Raw genomic sequence first — 17,851 nt, forward strand, 5'->3', positions numbered from 1 at the left:
GGTTTTGAGTTAAATGTTGTGATGATCTCCTGATTGTCATCCAGCGCCATCATCAGGTCAAAACAGCATTCACAACCTCAGTGATAGATTGTCTTTGCCTTTGTTTTCCTGCTGACTTTGCTTGTTGTGGACTGTTATAGTGGATCATAGAGGGCCACGTGCTATTAACAGGTGCACCTGAGTAATCTATAACCTCTTGTATATAAATAATCTTTTATCGCCCTGACTTTTAGCGGTTTTCCATAACATTTACTTTATGCAGTGCGAGGTGTACATTCATGTTTTGACACACATGCATGCAAGAGTGTGGTACTATACAATGATAAAGTAGTCTGGGTCACTCGAGACTGGACTGGGAATTCTGCCGGCTTCTAAAATGAGACCAGTACATAACTGGGAGGGAGGAAGGGGAAGGGGGTACATTTTTCAGAAGTATGTACTGCTCTGTTGCCAAAAGAAGACTCAGGTTTACAGGCTCCTGGCAGGATACTCAGCACTGCTGAACAATTGATGACCAGAGAGAAGCTGGACATACTTAATATAACGTAAGAAATACAGTTAAGTCAATGTTTAGGTTTACAGTTTACTACAATAAAAATCTACAGTATACATGTTTGTAAATACTCTGAGCAAAGATGACCAAAACGGTTGAAATATCCATTTCCACGTTTTATTTCATGTTTAGCTGCAGTAAAATATAACTTCTTAGAACGTAAAAACAATAAGCCCAAAATAAAGTTACACTTTCAGAGTGTAGAATACAGTTCATGTGGCACCTGTAGGCTTAAAATAGGTTCAAAATAATTTACACACAAGACCAGTGTATAAGACTGTACTGGATGATACACAGTATATAGCTGCTCAATGTCTATTCATGATACATGAATGATACTGCTGAATAATTCTGTAGGTTTAACCTACTTTTTTTAAAATCACCAAATACATATGGTGGCAATCTCCAATCTGGAGCTTTGAGTGATTCATGATTTAGATGTCAATGTGTGTGTATTCATAACATTAGTCTGTTTGAATGACCAAGTGGTTCTGTGAAATAATTTGCGTAGCCATTTTAAATACTTGAGCTAAAGATAACATAATAATGCTTGTCGTATATTTTATGTGCAATTTAGAGTTATCAAAATCACAAAAAAGCTTTTCTTTTTAAAAATGAGAACTTCTTGAAATGAAGGTGCAGATATAATTTGTATTTAATTTGTAATTGTTTGGAAAGTGCAGTCATCTTCCCTCCATTTGAAATGGCACCATGTTCTATGTAAACAGTCGCCTTTTGGTCCATGAGCTGGCCTGTTTAATTCCATCTGGAGAGTACAGAGTTTCCTGGAAAAACAAACTAGTGGGAGTATTATATGATGCCCCCACACACATGCTACTTCCACAAGTTTAATAACTCATTCACTATAATTCAGAGGTAGCCCTTTCCCTGTGGAGCTGCCTAATCCCTCAGGATTCTTCTTCTTAGTTTCTTGCAGTTTCACTTTATACTACGTGAAGTATGAGCACTCCGTCTGTTCTCTTTGGCTCTCAAACAAACTCCAGATTTTACGTCACAGATGGTAAACCTCCCAGCTCACACTCAAAATGGAAGCGTATCCATGAAGATTTTGTCCACAATTGGCGGTGGGGGAACGAGATCTTCCAATTTAAGGTAAAAGATTCGCTGCAGGCCTTGAGTGCACAGAGTCCTGAGCTCAGGCAGCTTCCCGAGAAGTCTGGACAAATAATTGGGCCGCAAGGAGTCAGAGCCGCAGCCAGAGACGTGATCTTTGAGGCAGGTGATGAGCTGGTTCTGCAGGTCCTCCACACGTTTTGGCTCCTTAAGACCATGTCGGTCTGCAGAGGAAAGTAAGAAATATGTTGAGCATTAGCCTTATGCTTCATTATTCTTACTTTAACCAAATAATGTACACTGATAATAGTCTGTTAACTTTGAAACCGAGTTGCTCATTTGATTTTAACCACGTTTAAAAAGACCACAACTGCTGACACAATCTTTATAGAAGACATGAACTATATATAGTTGAGTAATACACGTGTTGGCAGTGTTAACGCTGCTAGGCTCGAACAATTCCTTGGCTGTAAATGTAAACCTTCATTGTGGTTATGTTTAGTCTGCTGTGATATATGACATCCTCTCCACCCTATACATGAGCTTGTCTTACATTTTGTCATACACCTGTCATGTCAATCCTACGTTGTGTAACTGCACTGTATTGTCCACACCAGTGAAACAAGATTCCTCATGCAATCGGTTGTCCTTGTGGGATACAAGTAACTCTGATCCTGATTTGAAAAAAACTAGTTGAACTGGCTATTTGTTTTCTCTGCGTGATTTCTTGACAAGTGCGTGGGCGGTGATGGTCGCTCTGCATTTATGATACAAGAGGTTATAATACGCCCCTCTGAACAGTGCTATGTCCTCAGGGCAGACTGGACATTACAGTAAGATGCTATCAGAAAGTAATGAGACAGGTTGGCCGGGCTAGCTGGTTAGCATGGTAACTTCCGTGGAAGAAAAGAAGTGATAGAACTAGTGACAAAACATTGCTGTTGCTTTCCACCACTGGAGACAGCTTGGTGACTAACTCACAACGCTTCTTCTAGACTGGTAAGTAAACAGCCGTTCATGCTAACGGTGGCTACGTAGCAATAGCAAAACCTTCAAACAGCTAATTTGAGGCCTGATATGAATGAAGCCCTTACCAGTGATTATGACCAGGGCTGTGAGGCAGGAGAAGGAGGAAACATCTAACTTCATGCGATGAAGGCTTTGAGAAAACTCCAAGATGGAGTCAATCCAATCCCCAAAGCCTCGGACACACTGCGTTTTGTGAAGCACGGCCCCGTTGCAGAAGATGAGCTTTTCTGTTTCAGGATTGGACCTTTGAAAGAACAAACAACATAGTTTTGTTATAAAACATCTCAGGGATGTTACATGTAGGTTGTAAAACGCTGTTGTCTCCATCTGTTGTAAAGATTTTTTGTAGGCAGCTGCACTCACCGATATGCAAGACGGAGGATGAAGAGTTCAACAAATGCAGACTCCAGCAGCAGTTCCTGGTCCTCTGAGCAGAACTCAGAGAAACCTGGGATGCTCTTCGCCCACATCCTGATGACCTCCAAGGAGGCCGTGAGGAGGTCGTAAAACTGTTTGATGTCACTAGCATCCTCCTTCTGGTTTGGACTGATGTCTGTCTCGCTATACTGAAATTACCATAGAGAAGTTCAGACAGATGCCTAAACAAGCAATCTGTCATTGCAAAAGAATGTTTAAAAAAAAAACAAAAAAAAAAAAAACAGAGGGTTTTAGTTTCTTTTCTCTTACCTTGGAATAATCCAGTTTCCCAATGCCAGGGTTTGAGTCAATATGCGCCCTCACAAGTGAAGCGATCATGCTCACTGGAGACACAGTGGTCGTCATCTCTGGGACGACTTTAGGCTTTGAAGGCAGGCGACCTCTTCGTCCTTTCAGACTGTCCGTTCTCACAACTAAAAAAAAAATTTTAAAAAATGGTGACACTAGTGTTAATTTCATTCTATCTATATCACTGTAATAATTCTACACCGATTCCTCTGTGTTTGTACCAAACTCACCTTCTCTAACCATGCCTACAGCCAGACACTTCTGGAAGCGGCAGAACTGGCATCGATTTCGCCTCCTCTTGTCCACAGTACAGTCCTTGTTGGCGAGGCAAACATACTTGGAATTTTTTTGCACTGTACGCTGTTAAACAAAGAGAGGAATTACTCCAAAATGGTCTCAGAGACACAAAACATTCAGTTAGACAAGCTATTTTTGCTCTCAGTGTGTGTTTCTTAATAGATGAGAAGGGTGTTTGAAAAAGTCAGACTTTATTACCTTGAAAAACCCCTTGCACCCCTCACAGGTGCGAACCCCGTAGTGCTGACAGGAGGCATTGTCTCCACACACAGCACAGCAGCCGTCATTTCCACTGGGGCTTTTTAATTTGGGTGATAAGCTTCCATCCATCTGATCATTGCCATCAAAGTTACGTGCTTGCTCCATGGACAAGGCCGGGAAGGTCAGTGCAGATTGGTGAGGATGGGTCAATGTGAAAGGGTCCTGGTCTCGTAAGTGTTGTTGACCCAGGTGAGACATATCCTCCACAGAACCAAATGTGAAGAAAGAGGGTGCATGTGGCACTGACGTCTCCTCAGATGCCCAGTATCCTGGGCTGGATGAATACAGACCAAAGGCTGAATCCCAGGTGGACGCGTGCTGACTCTGGAACCCGGGAGTCGAAGGAGACGGCGCTGACGCAGGGCTGCCAAAATAATCTGACCCACCGGGGGACATGGCCTCGTCTGGGTAATTCAGCGTGAACGCTCCAGGGTAGCAGCCGAAAACCTGGAGGTCATCAAGCTTGACAGGGGTTTCCAGGCCTGATGACGGAGCAACGTGGGCAGGGGCTGCAGTGAACTGGCACGAATAGGCGTCAAAGTCACCCGCCTGAGTGCCAACCAGAGAGTTGATGCTTGGCAGGGATGGAGCAGAGAGCTGGTCCCGTGGGCTGCTCATATCCACAGCCAACCTGGAGATAAAGTCTGTGCTTTGAAGATCTGAGCTGCCAAGGCTGTTCTCATAGGGCTGAGATCCATGCTGGGGGTGTATGCAAGTCATGACTGCGAGACTGAAAAAGACATAGTGAGAAACGTTAGAGCCAAACAAGCTTGTTTTTCAGATCTTTATCTTAGAACTTCAAGCCAATCAACCTGCTAAGTGTCCATGGAATAAAAATGAGCATCTCTGCCTTTTTACCCCCTCTTTCTGTGGACTGCATACAGTATTTTGGTGCTGGAATATTATATTAGCCCAGGTTTGCTATATGGTAGTCCCAGCCTGAGGATGCAGTGATAATGCAGGACTCTCCTTAAAGCCCTTATAATGCCAAATTAAATTAAAGTATTTGCATTCTTCAACCAGATACCAGGAACGTTCTCTGCTGCTCAGTCTTAAATAATCTTATTATATATTTCTGGTCAGCTGCACATGCCTGGAAGGTAGCCATAGTATGTGGGGTTGACTTTCAGACGGGGCACAATGCCAACATATAAAGCACATGTTACACTGGAGCTACTTGAAATTCAAAACTGCATGTGGCACATACAGTACTGTGCACAAGTTTTATGCACATTATGTTTAGAGTCATATCCATCACTCTATACTAGCAGCATGGCAGCACTTTCAAACACACAGAGTCACAAAGGACACACAGAGACGTGGTAAGTTCTCCAAGATGCTTGGAAGAACCTACCTGCTAAGTCGAGAAACTATAAACAAGTGTATCAAGGAGAACTGGTGCTGTTTTAAAGGCAAAGGGTGGCCACACCATGTACTGAGTAAATGTTGGCTTTTTGTGATGTTAAACGATGAATGGAAACTATTAATTACAGCATTATTTTTTAAAGCATCCTAACTTTACAGTGTTTCTCTTCCAGAAGTTCTTCAAACTTTTGCACAGCAATGCAACTCTGAACCTTCAGACAACAAAATAACAAAATACTGATTTTTGTGGGTTCTCCAAGATGCTTGGAAAAACCTGCCTGCCAAGTAGCTTGAAAAACTGTGGTCACACTAAATATTGATTTGATTAACTGTGTGTTTTTTTCTGTTTACAGCCCTTTGTATGACGTTAACAGATTTTAAAACTACTTGTGGCATCATTTGAAAGCATCTCTACTTAACTTCAAGTGCCTAAAGCTAAAGGATGGCAAAACAGAAGACAATATCTTTGTGGTAAGTAGCCTACTATGCTGTTGCTTTTGTTTTCTCTTGCATACCCATTGAGAGACAGAGACATACAGGAGTTGTCGATGTAACACCCCTAAATATAACTTCTTTACTTCACTTTCTGGTCAGTAAATGGGAAAGGGGGCGGCTGCTTTCTGTCCGATTTTAAGTAATACAAATGCTCACGTGTCAGTATTGTATCGCTGCACATTTTTTAAAAAAGTGTAGTGTATTAAAATCATAAATATTTCTTACCTGTTCGGGCCGTCTACAAGTGTTTTGAACTGTCTGTTCTCCGCAAACGACTTTCAGTCATCTTCAGTGTTTCCTAGCTGAGGAGCAATCCCTCCCCGCTCTCTCCGGCAGTGCCTTTTATACTGTCGGCGTACCGTACCCATTACGTCAGAAAGGTTTCCATACAGTGCTGCGCGGTGGGCGGGGAGATTTCCAGCCTCCGGCCAATCATGGCGCGCGTTCGAGAGAACAGTCACTGGATGACGCATTACGGGATTCCGTTGACGCGCGTACGGCGGAGTGCCTCCGACACGCACACAGACACGCATTCACACACAGACAACACAGACCACACAGCTGAAATAAAACTAAGTCAAACCAAATAAAACTTAATAATCTTAGCCAGTAGAGGCCACTTTGCACGGTCGTTATTAAACTGCATTAAAGTCCCCAAACAAACATCTTTTTGTTGTATCGTGGTAAGCTCTGCTGATAAAATGGAAACATATGATTTCGTAATTTACAAACAGGAAGTCGCAGATGTTTTTTTTTTCTATTTCTGGGAGAAAGACTATTTTTGCTGCCTGCTGTCTGATGGTAAAAGTGAGGAGAAATACTGCGAATCACTAATTGTTTTCCCCTGTATTTGGTATGTACCATATGAAACCGTGACAATAATCAGAAGTATCAGCACTGTTTAGTGGCATCAGCTTTTTCTACCTGGTCAACCCTCTTAAAGAGCTCTCTCTGAATTACTGGATAACTTATTCTTATTGTTAAAATGTATAAAAGGAGTCATCTCCTGCTGTAAGAGCTTTAATTTTATGAATTAGAGGATAAGGTAACAATTTACCATGTAGGCTCCCAGCAGAGAGGGTTAATTTACTGTCAATAGGATTTTATCTCTGGACCTGGAAACCTTCAGGACGTATTACTGGTGCTGGGCACACAGACTAAACTGAGGTAAAAGGGGACATGACCATGGGATCTACAGGTGAGAGCTCTTACATTGCTTAGACTAAGTAGGTTCAAATCTGCACTTTTGACTTAAACAGCTGCATTCATTTATGTTGGATTATAGATATGAAAATTAAAATGTGTTTTATTAGAATTGTTACACTTTGAATGGGATGCAACCGAGCTGTGATGCTCACATGTTGATTGGACAGCCATGATAACACAACCCAGCATGATTTTTATTTTAAGGACTAGAATTATTGACATGTTGATTGACAGTGAGAGATCAGTCGGTTTGTGTGCAAGCCTTACTTAAACACTGCATGCACACATCCACTGACATGAAGGCTTTAGGATGGGTTGTGAGTCTCTCCTTGTCAAAATCAAACTGTAACAACTCTGTTTTGTGTTTTTTTTACTTCACATATTCTCAGATTAATGAGTTGAATCAGATTACCACACAGCAATCTGATCACGTTACACAGAGAGTGGGAAGAACAACATCACACAATTCAATCCAGTTGTTCCACTCATGATAATTATGAGCTTTCTGAAGCTTATAACGTTAAATTATGTCAGACCTGCTGATTCATGGCCATTGTAAGGGCACTCACTGCACTCACCTGCACTCACCGAGCCCTTTATTAGGAACACCATATTCTGTGTAGGGCAGTCTCAGTTTCTTCGTGGCCTGGATTCCACAAGATGTTGGAAACAGTCCTCAGAGATTCTGGTCCATGTTGACTTGAGTGCATCACATCATCTCTGCAGATTTCTCAGCTGCACATGCACGCTACCAATCTCCTGTTCTATCACACCCTAAAGCTGAAATGGAGTCAGATCTGTTCCCTGGGGAGGCCTCTGAAGTACACGCAGTTCATTGTCATGTTCATGAAACCAGTTTGAGATTATTTCTGCTTTGAGACATGGTGCATTATCCTGACTAAACCATGTTTTCCCAGTCTTCAGCTGTTTTGATGTGTCCAGGCCCACTGCAGCCTCAGGTTTCTGTCCTTGGTTTTATGCTGTTGTAGCTCTTCCACCTCGAGGTTCAACCTGTTGTTCATTCTGAGATGTTTCTCTTCTCACTGCAGTTGTAAAGTGTAATCATCTGAGTTGGTGTAGCCTTTTTGTCAGCTCCAGTCTGACCATTCTCCTGTGGAGTTTTGGTCTGTAGAGCTGTTGTGTGTGAAAATCCCAGGACATGTCATGGTCAAAGTCACTGGAATCACATTATTCCCTCATTCTGATGTTGGACATGAACATTAGCTGAAGCACCTGACCTGCATCTGCATGATTGTGTGCACTGCACTGCTGCCATGTGATTGGCTGATTGGATAATTGCCTGAATGAAGCAGGCGCACAGGTGTTTGGTGACCTCACTTTGTTGTGTGTGTCCCCTCTACACTTTATGTTCCTATAGTAGATGAAGTCCAGCCAGAAACCACAATAAAACAAAGTCAGAAGCTTGTATTTATTTACACACACATGTTCTTCTCAGAGATCCAAGACGTGGTTTTTCTCAAAGCATTTCTGAACTCTCACTCTAATGCTCTCTTCCTCTGAATATCATCAATAAACCCAGGGCGGCCCCGTGGGAGGAAGTGCTTCTCACAAATAGAGGAAATAGACACACATACACGCACACATATATCAGGCTGAAATTGTGATTCCCAATATGCAAGAGGGAACAATTCAACTGTTGCTGCCTGTTCAATGTGATTCTCTCAAATAAGGAGAGTTATATAATTGCCAACAGCTTCAAGTCAAAATTCCTGGAGGGTACACGATTTTGGCTCATGAGCCACCGGCTGCAGTCTGCTGTGGAAACTAATCATCCCTCTCATTGAGGATGTGTTTTTCTTTCTTCTTTTTTTTTTTCCTCTGTGAATGACTGGGCTTCTCTGATGCCACGCCAGTACTACCCGGGCCTCCCTGCTGCACAGAAACTGATTTCACTCGTTATCTGATCTGCTTTATCAGACACAGTCTCTTCCTGCCAGCAATGACAATCATTTGGTGACATCAACAGCAGCCTTTCTTTGGGTCTCATTCAAATAATTTGGTGGAAGGTCAAAGTTGTTGTTAATAGGATAACAGTTGCTGGTTGCTGGTTGACTTTCAATGTGTATTTGTGTGTGCGCAGGCTGATGTGAGAGTCTGTGTGATATGTGACGTGCAAGAAATGTGGCCTGTGTGTGCAACTGTTCTCACACACATGCACACCCACACACATGTACTTGTTATGTGTTATCACATGTGCAAGGCCTGAGATCTAGTCGCCACCTGTTGCTCCTCCATGGTGCTATTTTTACGTTGAGAAAATGTTTGTCATTGTGGAGATGCAGTCTTAGTTCTTTGGCTTGTTGTGGCTGGGCATGTTGGTTCTGATGAGATTTCACTTTTAGATAGGAGTGATGCACAGAAGGTGTTTTATTTATGTAGATGGATCCAACTGTTGCAGCTGGAAAAAGGCTGTTACAGCTGTTGTAGTCAGTTGCCTGTTAGATCCCTGGTAGTTTGCATACAAATGTAAATGAGGCTGAGATGATGCTATCAGCAGTGCTTTGCATCTTTTTCCAAACTTTAGAGGGTTCTGCTGCTTATGTAAAATTACTAGTTATTGATTTTAGCCCTTTGTTTATGACATTATAGCCTTACACATGGATGATTTGAAGTCAACAGAGATCAAGGTAAACACTTAATCGTTGAGTGCCTGTCATTTATTCCAGACCAGCTGCACACAACAAATCAGAGTATGAACACGATCCAAGAAGGCGTCAACACTCCTGTTCGTCAACACTGATAAAAATGTCACAAGTGCTCTAATACCGCTGTTATTTTTGGCTTAATGAAGACAATCTGTCAGGGCACCACAAAGAGGTTTTTATCTTGCTCATAAATCAGAAAAAAAACATTAGCCTGTGGTTAACCTATCAAATCCATTACTCAGCTCTCTGCTAACACCAGCCCCTTTACTCCGTCTACGAGCAGTCTGTTTTAGGACTTGGACATGGGTTTGTGTGTGATGCAGCTCATATGCTGCACCCAAAATATCAGCTTCTCCCAGTGGGCAGAACATCCAGAACAAGGTGATCGGGTTCAAACATGCCTTTGTGCCCACTGGCTTCTTCATGTTAAGCTGTCACATTGATGGTTTTATGGGGAGTGCGAGGTGGGGACTGTTCGAGTGAAACACGAGATGAAGTCATGTTTGCGTACGTGTGTGAATCTGCATGTACTCCCTTGTGTGTTTTCTTCACTCTGGTAATATACTGTTAGAGTGTAAATGACTAATGTTTCAATGCAAAATGGATCTTCTTCTGTGTCAAAGGTTTGACTCGGACGTGTTAGTATTGGTGTCAAAATGTTAGTCTTTTGCACCTTATCAGTAAATGACTAAAGTGAATCAGTGGGTTCAGGTGTCGAGAAGTGGATGATTGAACTGCTTTCAAGGAAAAAAATTGTAATTTGCTTTATCCATCCAATAGTTGTTGAGATATTTAACTTAATTCAGAACCACATATACAAACCTTATGTTGACACTTGAGGAAAATTTGCTTGGGACCGTGGACCATCCAGCTGAGAGACTGTAGAGCCATGCTGCTAAAGAGAATAAAAACTAATACTAAATAACCTTTAAGTGACTCTGCTGGAGGCACAAACACTAGTCTTCCAAAAGATATTTGCTTATTTAGTGTTTTGATGATGGTGGAGAGAGCGCATCACCATGGTGTTCACCAGGGTTAATATCTGGTTGAGTGTGATTTGAATAATTTTCATACCTTTCATGTTTTGAATGCAAACATCATTTATAGTGTTTGTCTACTCATGTATTAATTTTTTCTCTCCTTTGAATTGTCACTGGTGTGTTCCCCAATGGCGACAATAAAGTTTGTTATGTCTGCTGAGACCAGTTTGATGTGGTCTGAGACAGATTCTTCAGAATGTACATATTCTGTTTTCCCAAATATATAGAGATTTTTTTTTACTAAAATGAACAGAAACAGAAAATGAGTAAATCTTAATTCTGGTCATTTGAATCACAGTATTTTCCATTACGTTGTATTAATAGAAACTACACCATCAATGTTTCTTTGTTAAAAAAAAAAAAACAGATATGGGAGAAGTAGGACAAAGTCTGCATGAAATGTCAGGGATACAGTGCACGTATCCCACCCCCCCTTCAATACCACAACTTGGAATAAGTTACAAAAAAACAGAATTTACAGACCGTGAAATTGACATATTTGGAGAAGCTGCTGTACCCATGACGAAAACATGACTGCAGCTCTTTGTGAGTCTTCCCCTTTTTTGTTTGACAAGCACATGAGACAGCTTTCTATCACGCCCACGTTCCTCCACAAGGCTTAAGTCACCAATGTCCTTATCAGGTTCCACTTTCCAGTCTCGAATGAAGAGTTGATCGGACATAACATTTAAAAGACCTCTCATATTTTACATTCAGGTCTCAGGAAGTTTGACCTCCTGTCCATGGCTGTCACTATCTGGGTTTTTCTTGGTCGTTTTGTTTAACTCATTGTTGTGTATAACAGAGTCACTAGAGTTTTTAATAGCTGTGCCAATGACCGTGTACTTCTAGTACTATCAGAGCAGGAACAAGTGACATCTTATCCATTATGTCTGTGGCCACTTCAGAGTTCTCAACTTTTGCTGATGTGTGCACCAACAGGAGGATGTGTCACATACTGTTCATGCTCCATCTGGTGGTGCAACGCGGGAGCATGACATTCAAGCATAATTCCCAGTTGGCTGTGTATTAGGTACATCTGGCCACAGCTAGTAAGCCAAATAAGCAGTTTTAAACTGTGTCGCTCAGAATTTCTTAGGTCTCATACTGTGTGGTTGAAACTCATTTTGTAAACAGGATGTCTTTAAGTCTTATTTGCAACTCAGGACTGCCTCTGATCAGTCGACTTCAAGAGGCCTGCAGCCTCTTCTCATTATATTTAATTACAAAGCTCCCTTGATTATTGATCTGCTAAAAAAAAAAAAAAAAAAAAAAAAAAAACTCTCAGCCACAGCAGTCAGATCAGACAGCACTTACACTTCAGATTTAATGAGACATAAATCAGTAGTGGACATTCTCATTAACTGTCATGACTTTCTAGAGGATCATGAGAATCAGTTGAAGGTAAATTACATGATTATAAGTCACCAGTGTTCATGCTCCTGGCTACAAGTTTCCTGTGCCTAATTTATTTAATCTGTAAAATCAGAACCTGAATTATTATAAGATTTGCATGGAAATAGACAAAATATCTGAGCATGAAACCCTTAATGTAATGTTTAAAAGGATTGGATATTTATGATTTTTTATTTTTTCATTGCTCTATAGTGTTTCTATTGCTTTTATACTTTAATTTGCTGCTCTTAACATTGTAGGGACCATACAAGGAGACAGATACCTGATAAATACGTCTTTTTCATGAGGACATTTTGATATATCACAGGCAGGAAATGTGAAAAAGTTTAAATAAAAATGATGATGGCTGATTTAACATTTAGCTGCTTCAGTTTTACAGTCTTGGTATTGTGCATGCTGGCTCACTATCACACTGTCATGACTTAGTGGAACACTTGAATACAACAGAGCCATTGTTGATGTTATTAGTAACACCTGTGCTTTTTCCTGCAATGACAAGTCAACATGTCCGCTGTGAAAAAGGCAGATATTTTCGTTGGACCCAACAAGACACTGATCTAAAGCTGATCCTCCAGAGAAGGAACAGAGACAGATGGTGTGGTATTGTCCAGGAAATTTACCTATGACACAAATCTAGACGCCAAACAAAAAGCCTGTTTAAATCTCATATGTTACTTATGTTGCTACACCCCTTTAGCCACATGTCACAGTTTCAGGACCCAAATAGACACTCACAAAGGGAGGTAGGTGTAGCAACAACACACAGGTTTCAGGCTCAGAGGAAAACACAGGGCAAAGAAACAAAGGAAGGGCAGTACTATATATATAGTCCACATTGATTATGGGGGGAGGTGCAGGTAGGGAGAGACCAGGAGACTGGAGGGCTGACGAGAAGTGGAAACAGGTGTGTGGAACAGGTGGAGCAGACCAGACACTGAGAAGGTCTGCAGAGAAACAAATCTTCGCTCAGGTCGTCTGGATGGTAAACTCTGACCTCTGTGAACCATCAGCTTTGTCTGGTCTCCCTTGTGAATCCTCAGCATAACCCTGCACATTTGCAGATTTACACTCTAGTATATACAAGGTGTTATAGTTTGTAATAGTTTTAATCCTTATATTATATATGTGTGTAATTTATCTTTTAGTTTTCACTCTTTGTATCTCTAGTATCTTACCCCTAACCTGTGCATGTGCCTCCAATAAATGAAATCTATGAATCTTTGTTTCAACCTGATCATCAAACTGAAAAAAAATGTTTGGTTTGCATCTTCTGAAATCAAAGTTCACAATCTGATGTGTCCCACTTCTCAAGGTTTACCTACTAGATGACTTGGATACACTCAACTACTACATAACTGACATGCTTGTGAACTGATTTACCACTGGAGGGCAGCATCTCAGTATGATTTGCTAACTTCATCTCATCAAATGTATTTTTAACTGGGCTGACAGGACAGTAACTGCTGTCTCATAAGTGAAATTCCTCATTTAAAGCTGAAAACTTTGAATTTCAAAGATTGGTTGTCTTCTTGGTTTGGGCTGTTTTTAATCAGAAATGTTAGCAACATATCAAGTAATACTAATTTTAGTATCAAAACACAATACACTGCATGATCATGATCTGTGAGAGACAAATGTGGGCTTACAAAGACATAACACCAAATAAGAAATTGAAATTATATGTTAATAACATAAAGGATGCAATATGATACTACCTCAGAGAGTTGTTTGAAATCTAGGAGGATGTAAATGTTTTGCACATCTTATTTATTTATTCATTTTTAAATATGTATTAACATCTATTAAATGTCATGGGTACATAACATACAAATACCATATGTCAATACTTGCAGCTTTCTCCAGAAACTGTGGCTGTCAGTGTTGGACAATAACTTCCCGTCCAGCTTACATTAAGTGAAAATGACGCAAGAAAATGACGTCCTGCCACTGGGGACGTTTCATCACAGCATATTTTGAATAATGAGCTCTGTCCTCATGCTTGTCTTTGTCACTGGGGAGAACAAAATCTTTTCTGTCGCCAGTTGTAGGTCACAAGAATGTCTCCCTTTGAGCCTTCCCACTCTCACATTCCTCCCTCATCGACTGCCCACATACACTGGGCCACACACACTCGGCTGGTCCAGCAATGGCCTCATTTTCAGGGACACATCTGTTCATGTCACTGGGGCACAGCCATTGACAGTCTATTGGCACGATGCAGGGCTGTACACATGGATTACTGAGTTACAGTCGATCACAACAGAAAAAAGTTGTGGAAGCAGCACTCACATCTTTAAAGGAATAGTTTTGAGAAATACATCGCTCACTCTCTGGCAGTGGCAGCTAGCAGTCTGTTAGTTTAGCTTAGCATAAAGACTGAAAACAGGAAAACAGCTAGTTTTAAATTATAAGCCACTGTTTTATGAGGGTTACAAGCTAAATTACTTCTTGGCCAAGCACAAAAACTACTTTTCTCTCCATCATCGCTTGTTGCCTACTCACAGCCAAGAAATAATTTAGCGTTGAGCAGGTGAACTGTCATTTTTTTCACCTTGATTGATTTTTGTATAAACTAAACATACAGAAAAATAACATATTAATTCCTGAACTTTAGAGGTACTGTTTTGTCACTGTTGAACTGAGCCAGGCTAGTTGTTTCCCTTTGCTTTCAGTCTTTGTGCTAAGCTAAGCTAACCAGCCACTGACTACAGCCTCATATTTAACAGCTGTGTGAGTGGTGAGTGGTATTGATCATGATGTACTGACTTTTAACTACTTTGAAGTCTATATACAGTTTGGTAGTTTGGTCCAATGTTTCCCAAAGGTCACACGATAAATCTGAGGGGTTGTGGGATGATTAATGAGAGAGGAAAGAAGAATAAACAAGTTCAGTGACATAAAATAATTTAGAAAATTAAATATTGGATGATTTTACCTCTTTGGACCTCAAACACGGGTTTAAATGAAACCAGCAGCAAAGTTTTTGAGAGCGGAAATATTTCTTTGGCAGAACAGCAAACAGCTAATCTGAAATGTGACAAAGAGCCCAAACTAGACACGGAAATCCTTAATAGCCTACACTGTATTTTATTGACTTATTTTATGTTGTTTTTTCATGTGAGATCTTTATCTGAAAAGAAAGTAGTGACTACATCCCTTAAATACATGTAGCAGTGTAAAAAATAGAATATTTTTAAGTAACATAAAATAGAAATATTCACATGAAATACATTTACTTACTGTAAATGCATGCATTTATTTTCAACCAACTGCAAGACAACAATTACGATACAACAACGAGGTCACAGGAAGCACCTCTGCTTTCCCTCACACCTCGGTCTTGAGACTCTTTCCTTCTGGTTTTCAGGGGGTGTCTCTGTCGTGGTTGTGGTCACTGCTGTTGTCTCTGAGCAGAGGTGTGGACGAGGGTGGGGAATGTTTTCCCAGGTCCCACAGGAAAACTGTCAGGAAACATTACACGAGGCCCCAAAGTGCTTGGTTGGAGCCAGAGAGCTTGGAGTCAGCCCCCCGAACACCTCCAGGAACTCCCTCTGTAACCAGCATCTCCTCATGGGCCTGTGCGGCTGCTGCGGTAGGCTGCTGGTGCTTTTGTTTTGATTCCTCTCCAGGTCTGGGACAGTCGCCATCAGTGACTCACACATATTGGCTCTTGGCTGACTTTGGCCCCTTTTCTTCTTCAAGTTTTTTTTTCCTCAATGAATTTCCTCTTGTTTTTCCAGATACAGTTTGTGGATGAAATAGCGGTGTTATTGTCTCAAAGTTTCCTGGACCTGTTCAAGGTGAGGAGCCAGTTGTTTAAGAGTAAGCAGGGGGACTTTATAAAGAGTTTGTATGAGTGTGTGTGTGTGTGTGTGTGTGTGTGTGTGTGTGCACGCACACCGGGGCTGATTGCACTGATGCAAGAGAAATCCCCAAACAATACAAAGCCCTGGTTGTCAGTATTAGATGGGGATTGAGGAAACTTGTAGAGGGTGGAAGAGAAATGTCAGCCGCTACAACCACAGCTGCCATTCAGCTGGAAACGGATAATAGCTTTGCCACAATGTGCTTATGTTTGCTCTCTTTTCTAATCACAGTGAATTCCCCGGTCTCATCAGCATGCGGCGTACAGTCACTGTCTGTTTTGGAGCCAAACTCAGCCCAAGAAGTTCCTCTAAAAACTAAACCGAAGACACAAGAAGATGAAACCATGAGTCATGTGAAAATTACAGGTCTTCGTAGGTGCTGAAGATTAAAACTCAAAAGAGAGACTTTTCTTTACCCTCACTGGTACGACCTTAGCTTTAAATTTACTGGATTTACTTTACTAAGAAAAAGAAGAAGTGCTGTCAGATGCACTCTAGTAATCATACCATCAACCACATGGAAAAAAAAAAAGAAGATGACGCAGCAGCCAAGAAACCAGAGTGACTAGAGCGACGTGTAAACAAAAACTTCCTCCTTTCCAAAAAACCTGCATATGTTGCTCACTTATAGCAGTTTATCAACTCGATATTACAACTTACGGAGAGTCTCCTTTCATAATCATCATTCGTATGTCACCATCCCCCTCAAAAAAATTTATTTCAGCGTGTAGTGTGTGTGGGACATCATCACAGGAGATGACTCAGTTCTACCTTCTTGGATTTAGAGTGAAAGACTTTGAGGTGGAGTGCATGTGGGCAAAAGTGAGAATATATTCAACAGCATCAGATAAAAGCACCTGCCTGTACAATAGAACCACACACTACAGTATATACATAAAATATATGTATATATATAGTTTAGTCAAGGCTGGATCACCAGTCAGGGGTCAAGTGTGTCAACTAATTAACACATAAAACCTTTGGCAAGTTCAGATTATTCCATTGTAGAAGAACTGTACGGCTGCAACCAACAGTTATTTTAATTATCACTACATCTGACAATTATTTTCTTGCTCGGTGAATAAAAATGTCAGAAAATAGTGAAAAAATTACAATTATCACTCCCTGAAGCCCAAGTTAAGATTTTTAAATAGTTTTTGTTGTTTGAGGAACATTAAAAAAAAAAAAATATTGAGTTTACTACAATAAACAACAGACAACTTGGGAAAACCAGCAAATAATCACATTTGTTACACATTACGTTTTTGCTATCACTACATGCTTATGTTAGCATTAACAACTGTTTGCTTATCAGTTTAGAGGGTGTCCCCAACAACAACAGCAATGTTTTGCCTCTACTTCTATCACTTCTTTTCTTCTACTGTTAGCATGCTAACCAGCTAGCCCTAGCACTGTCTCTTTACTTTCCGATAGCAACTCACTGTAGTGTCTGCCCCGAAGAAGAGACACTATTTTAACCTCTTGTATCGTAAACTCAACAATGACTGAAGCTCTTAGCAAGCGACCATCATCATCACCTGCAAAATGAGCAAAATTCTTGGCCAATAATTTGCTGGTCAGTTAGTTAATAATTTCACCTGGTTGACTTCTTGGTGTCTGGGGAGATTGTGAAACTGCCGTGTAAAGGAGGGATCGGTTGGGGCCCACTTGAAGGTTAATTCAGCCACGCTCAAAGTCAGTTCAGACCACACCCTGTATCAGTTTCAGGACGTTTTAACATGGAAGAGCAGCTGTTCGCAACTCTCCTGAAAATATTCATCAAACAAAAACATAATGTCATCTTCCTAAGAACAGAGAGTTTCAGCTAATTGCAATCACAATGATTTCTGGGAACAC

The 17,851-nt window shown here is 40.9% G+C and overlaps 1 protein-coding gene and 1 long non-coding RNA gene across 2 annotated transcripts; one reads left to right on the top strand and one right to left on the bottom strand.

Annotated features, from left to right (window-relative positions):
* Positions 1 to 656: 656 nt before the first annotated feature.
* On the bottom strand, positions 657 to 6,165 carry nr4a1 (nuclear receptor subfamily 4, group A, member 1). Its single transcript, XM_018677910.2, has 7 exons — positions 6,026 to 6,165; positions 3,878 to 4,670; positions 3,613 to 3,742; positions 3,344 to 3,507; positions 3,020 to 3,222; positions 2,722 to 2,900; positions 657 to 1,851 (listed from the first exon to the last, which is right to left on the bottom strand). Exons 2-7 carry the CDS (start codon positions 4,658 to 4,660, stop codon positions 1,595 to 1,597), a joined length of 1,716 nt encoding a protein of 571 aa, XP_018533426.1. The 5' UTR covers positions 4,661 to 4,670; positions 6,026 to 6,165; the 3' UTR covers positions 657 to 1,594.
* An 8,226-nt stretch (positions 6,166 to 14,391) lies between these two features.
* On the top strand, positions 14,392 to 17,122 carry LOC108884271 (uncharacterized). The gene is made up of 3 exons (XR_001961025.2): positions 14,392 to 15,720; positions 15,869 to 15,928; positions 16,226 to 17,122. It is a non-coding gene; the product is annotated as an uncharacterized LOC108884271 (long non-coding RNA).
* The last annotated feature ends 729 nt before the right edge of the window (positions 17,123 to 17,851 follow it).

Source organism: Lates calcarifer, linkage group LG6 (genome assembly GCF_001640805.2).
Source record: "Lates calcarifer isolate ASB-BC8 linkage group LG6, TLL_Latcal_v3, whole genome shotgun sequence".
Lineage (NCBI taxonomy): Eukaryota > Metazoa > Chordata > Actinopteri > Centropomidae > Lates > Lates calcarifer.

Coding starts and splice junctions, on each gene's coding strand:
- nr4a1 (XM_018677910.2), bottom strand. CDS start 4,660: ATGACTTGCATACACCCCCAGCATGGATCTCAGCCCTATGAGAACAGC. Junction 3,743..3,877: donor GGTGCAAGGGGTTTTTCAAG/GTAATAAAGTCT, acceptor TTTGTTTAACAG/CGTACAGTGCAAAAAAATTC. Junction 3,223..3,343: donor GGAAACTGGATTATTCCAAG/GTAAGAGAAAAG, acceptor TGGTAATTTCAG/TATAGCGAGACAGACATCAG.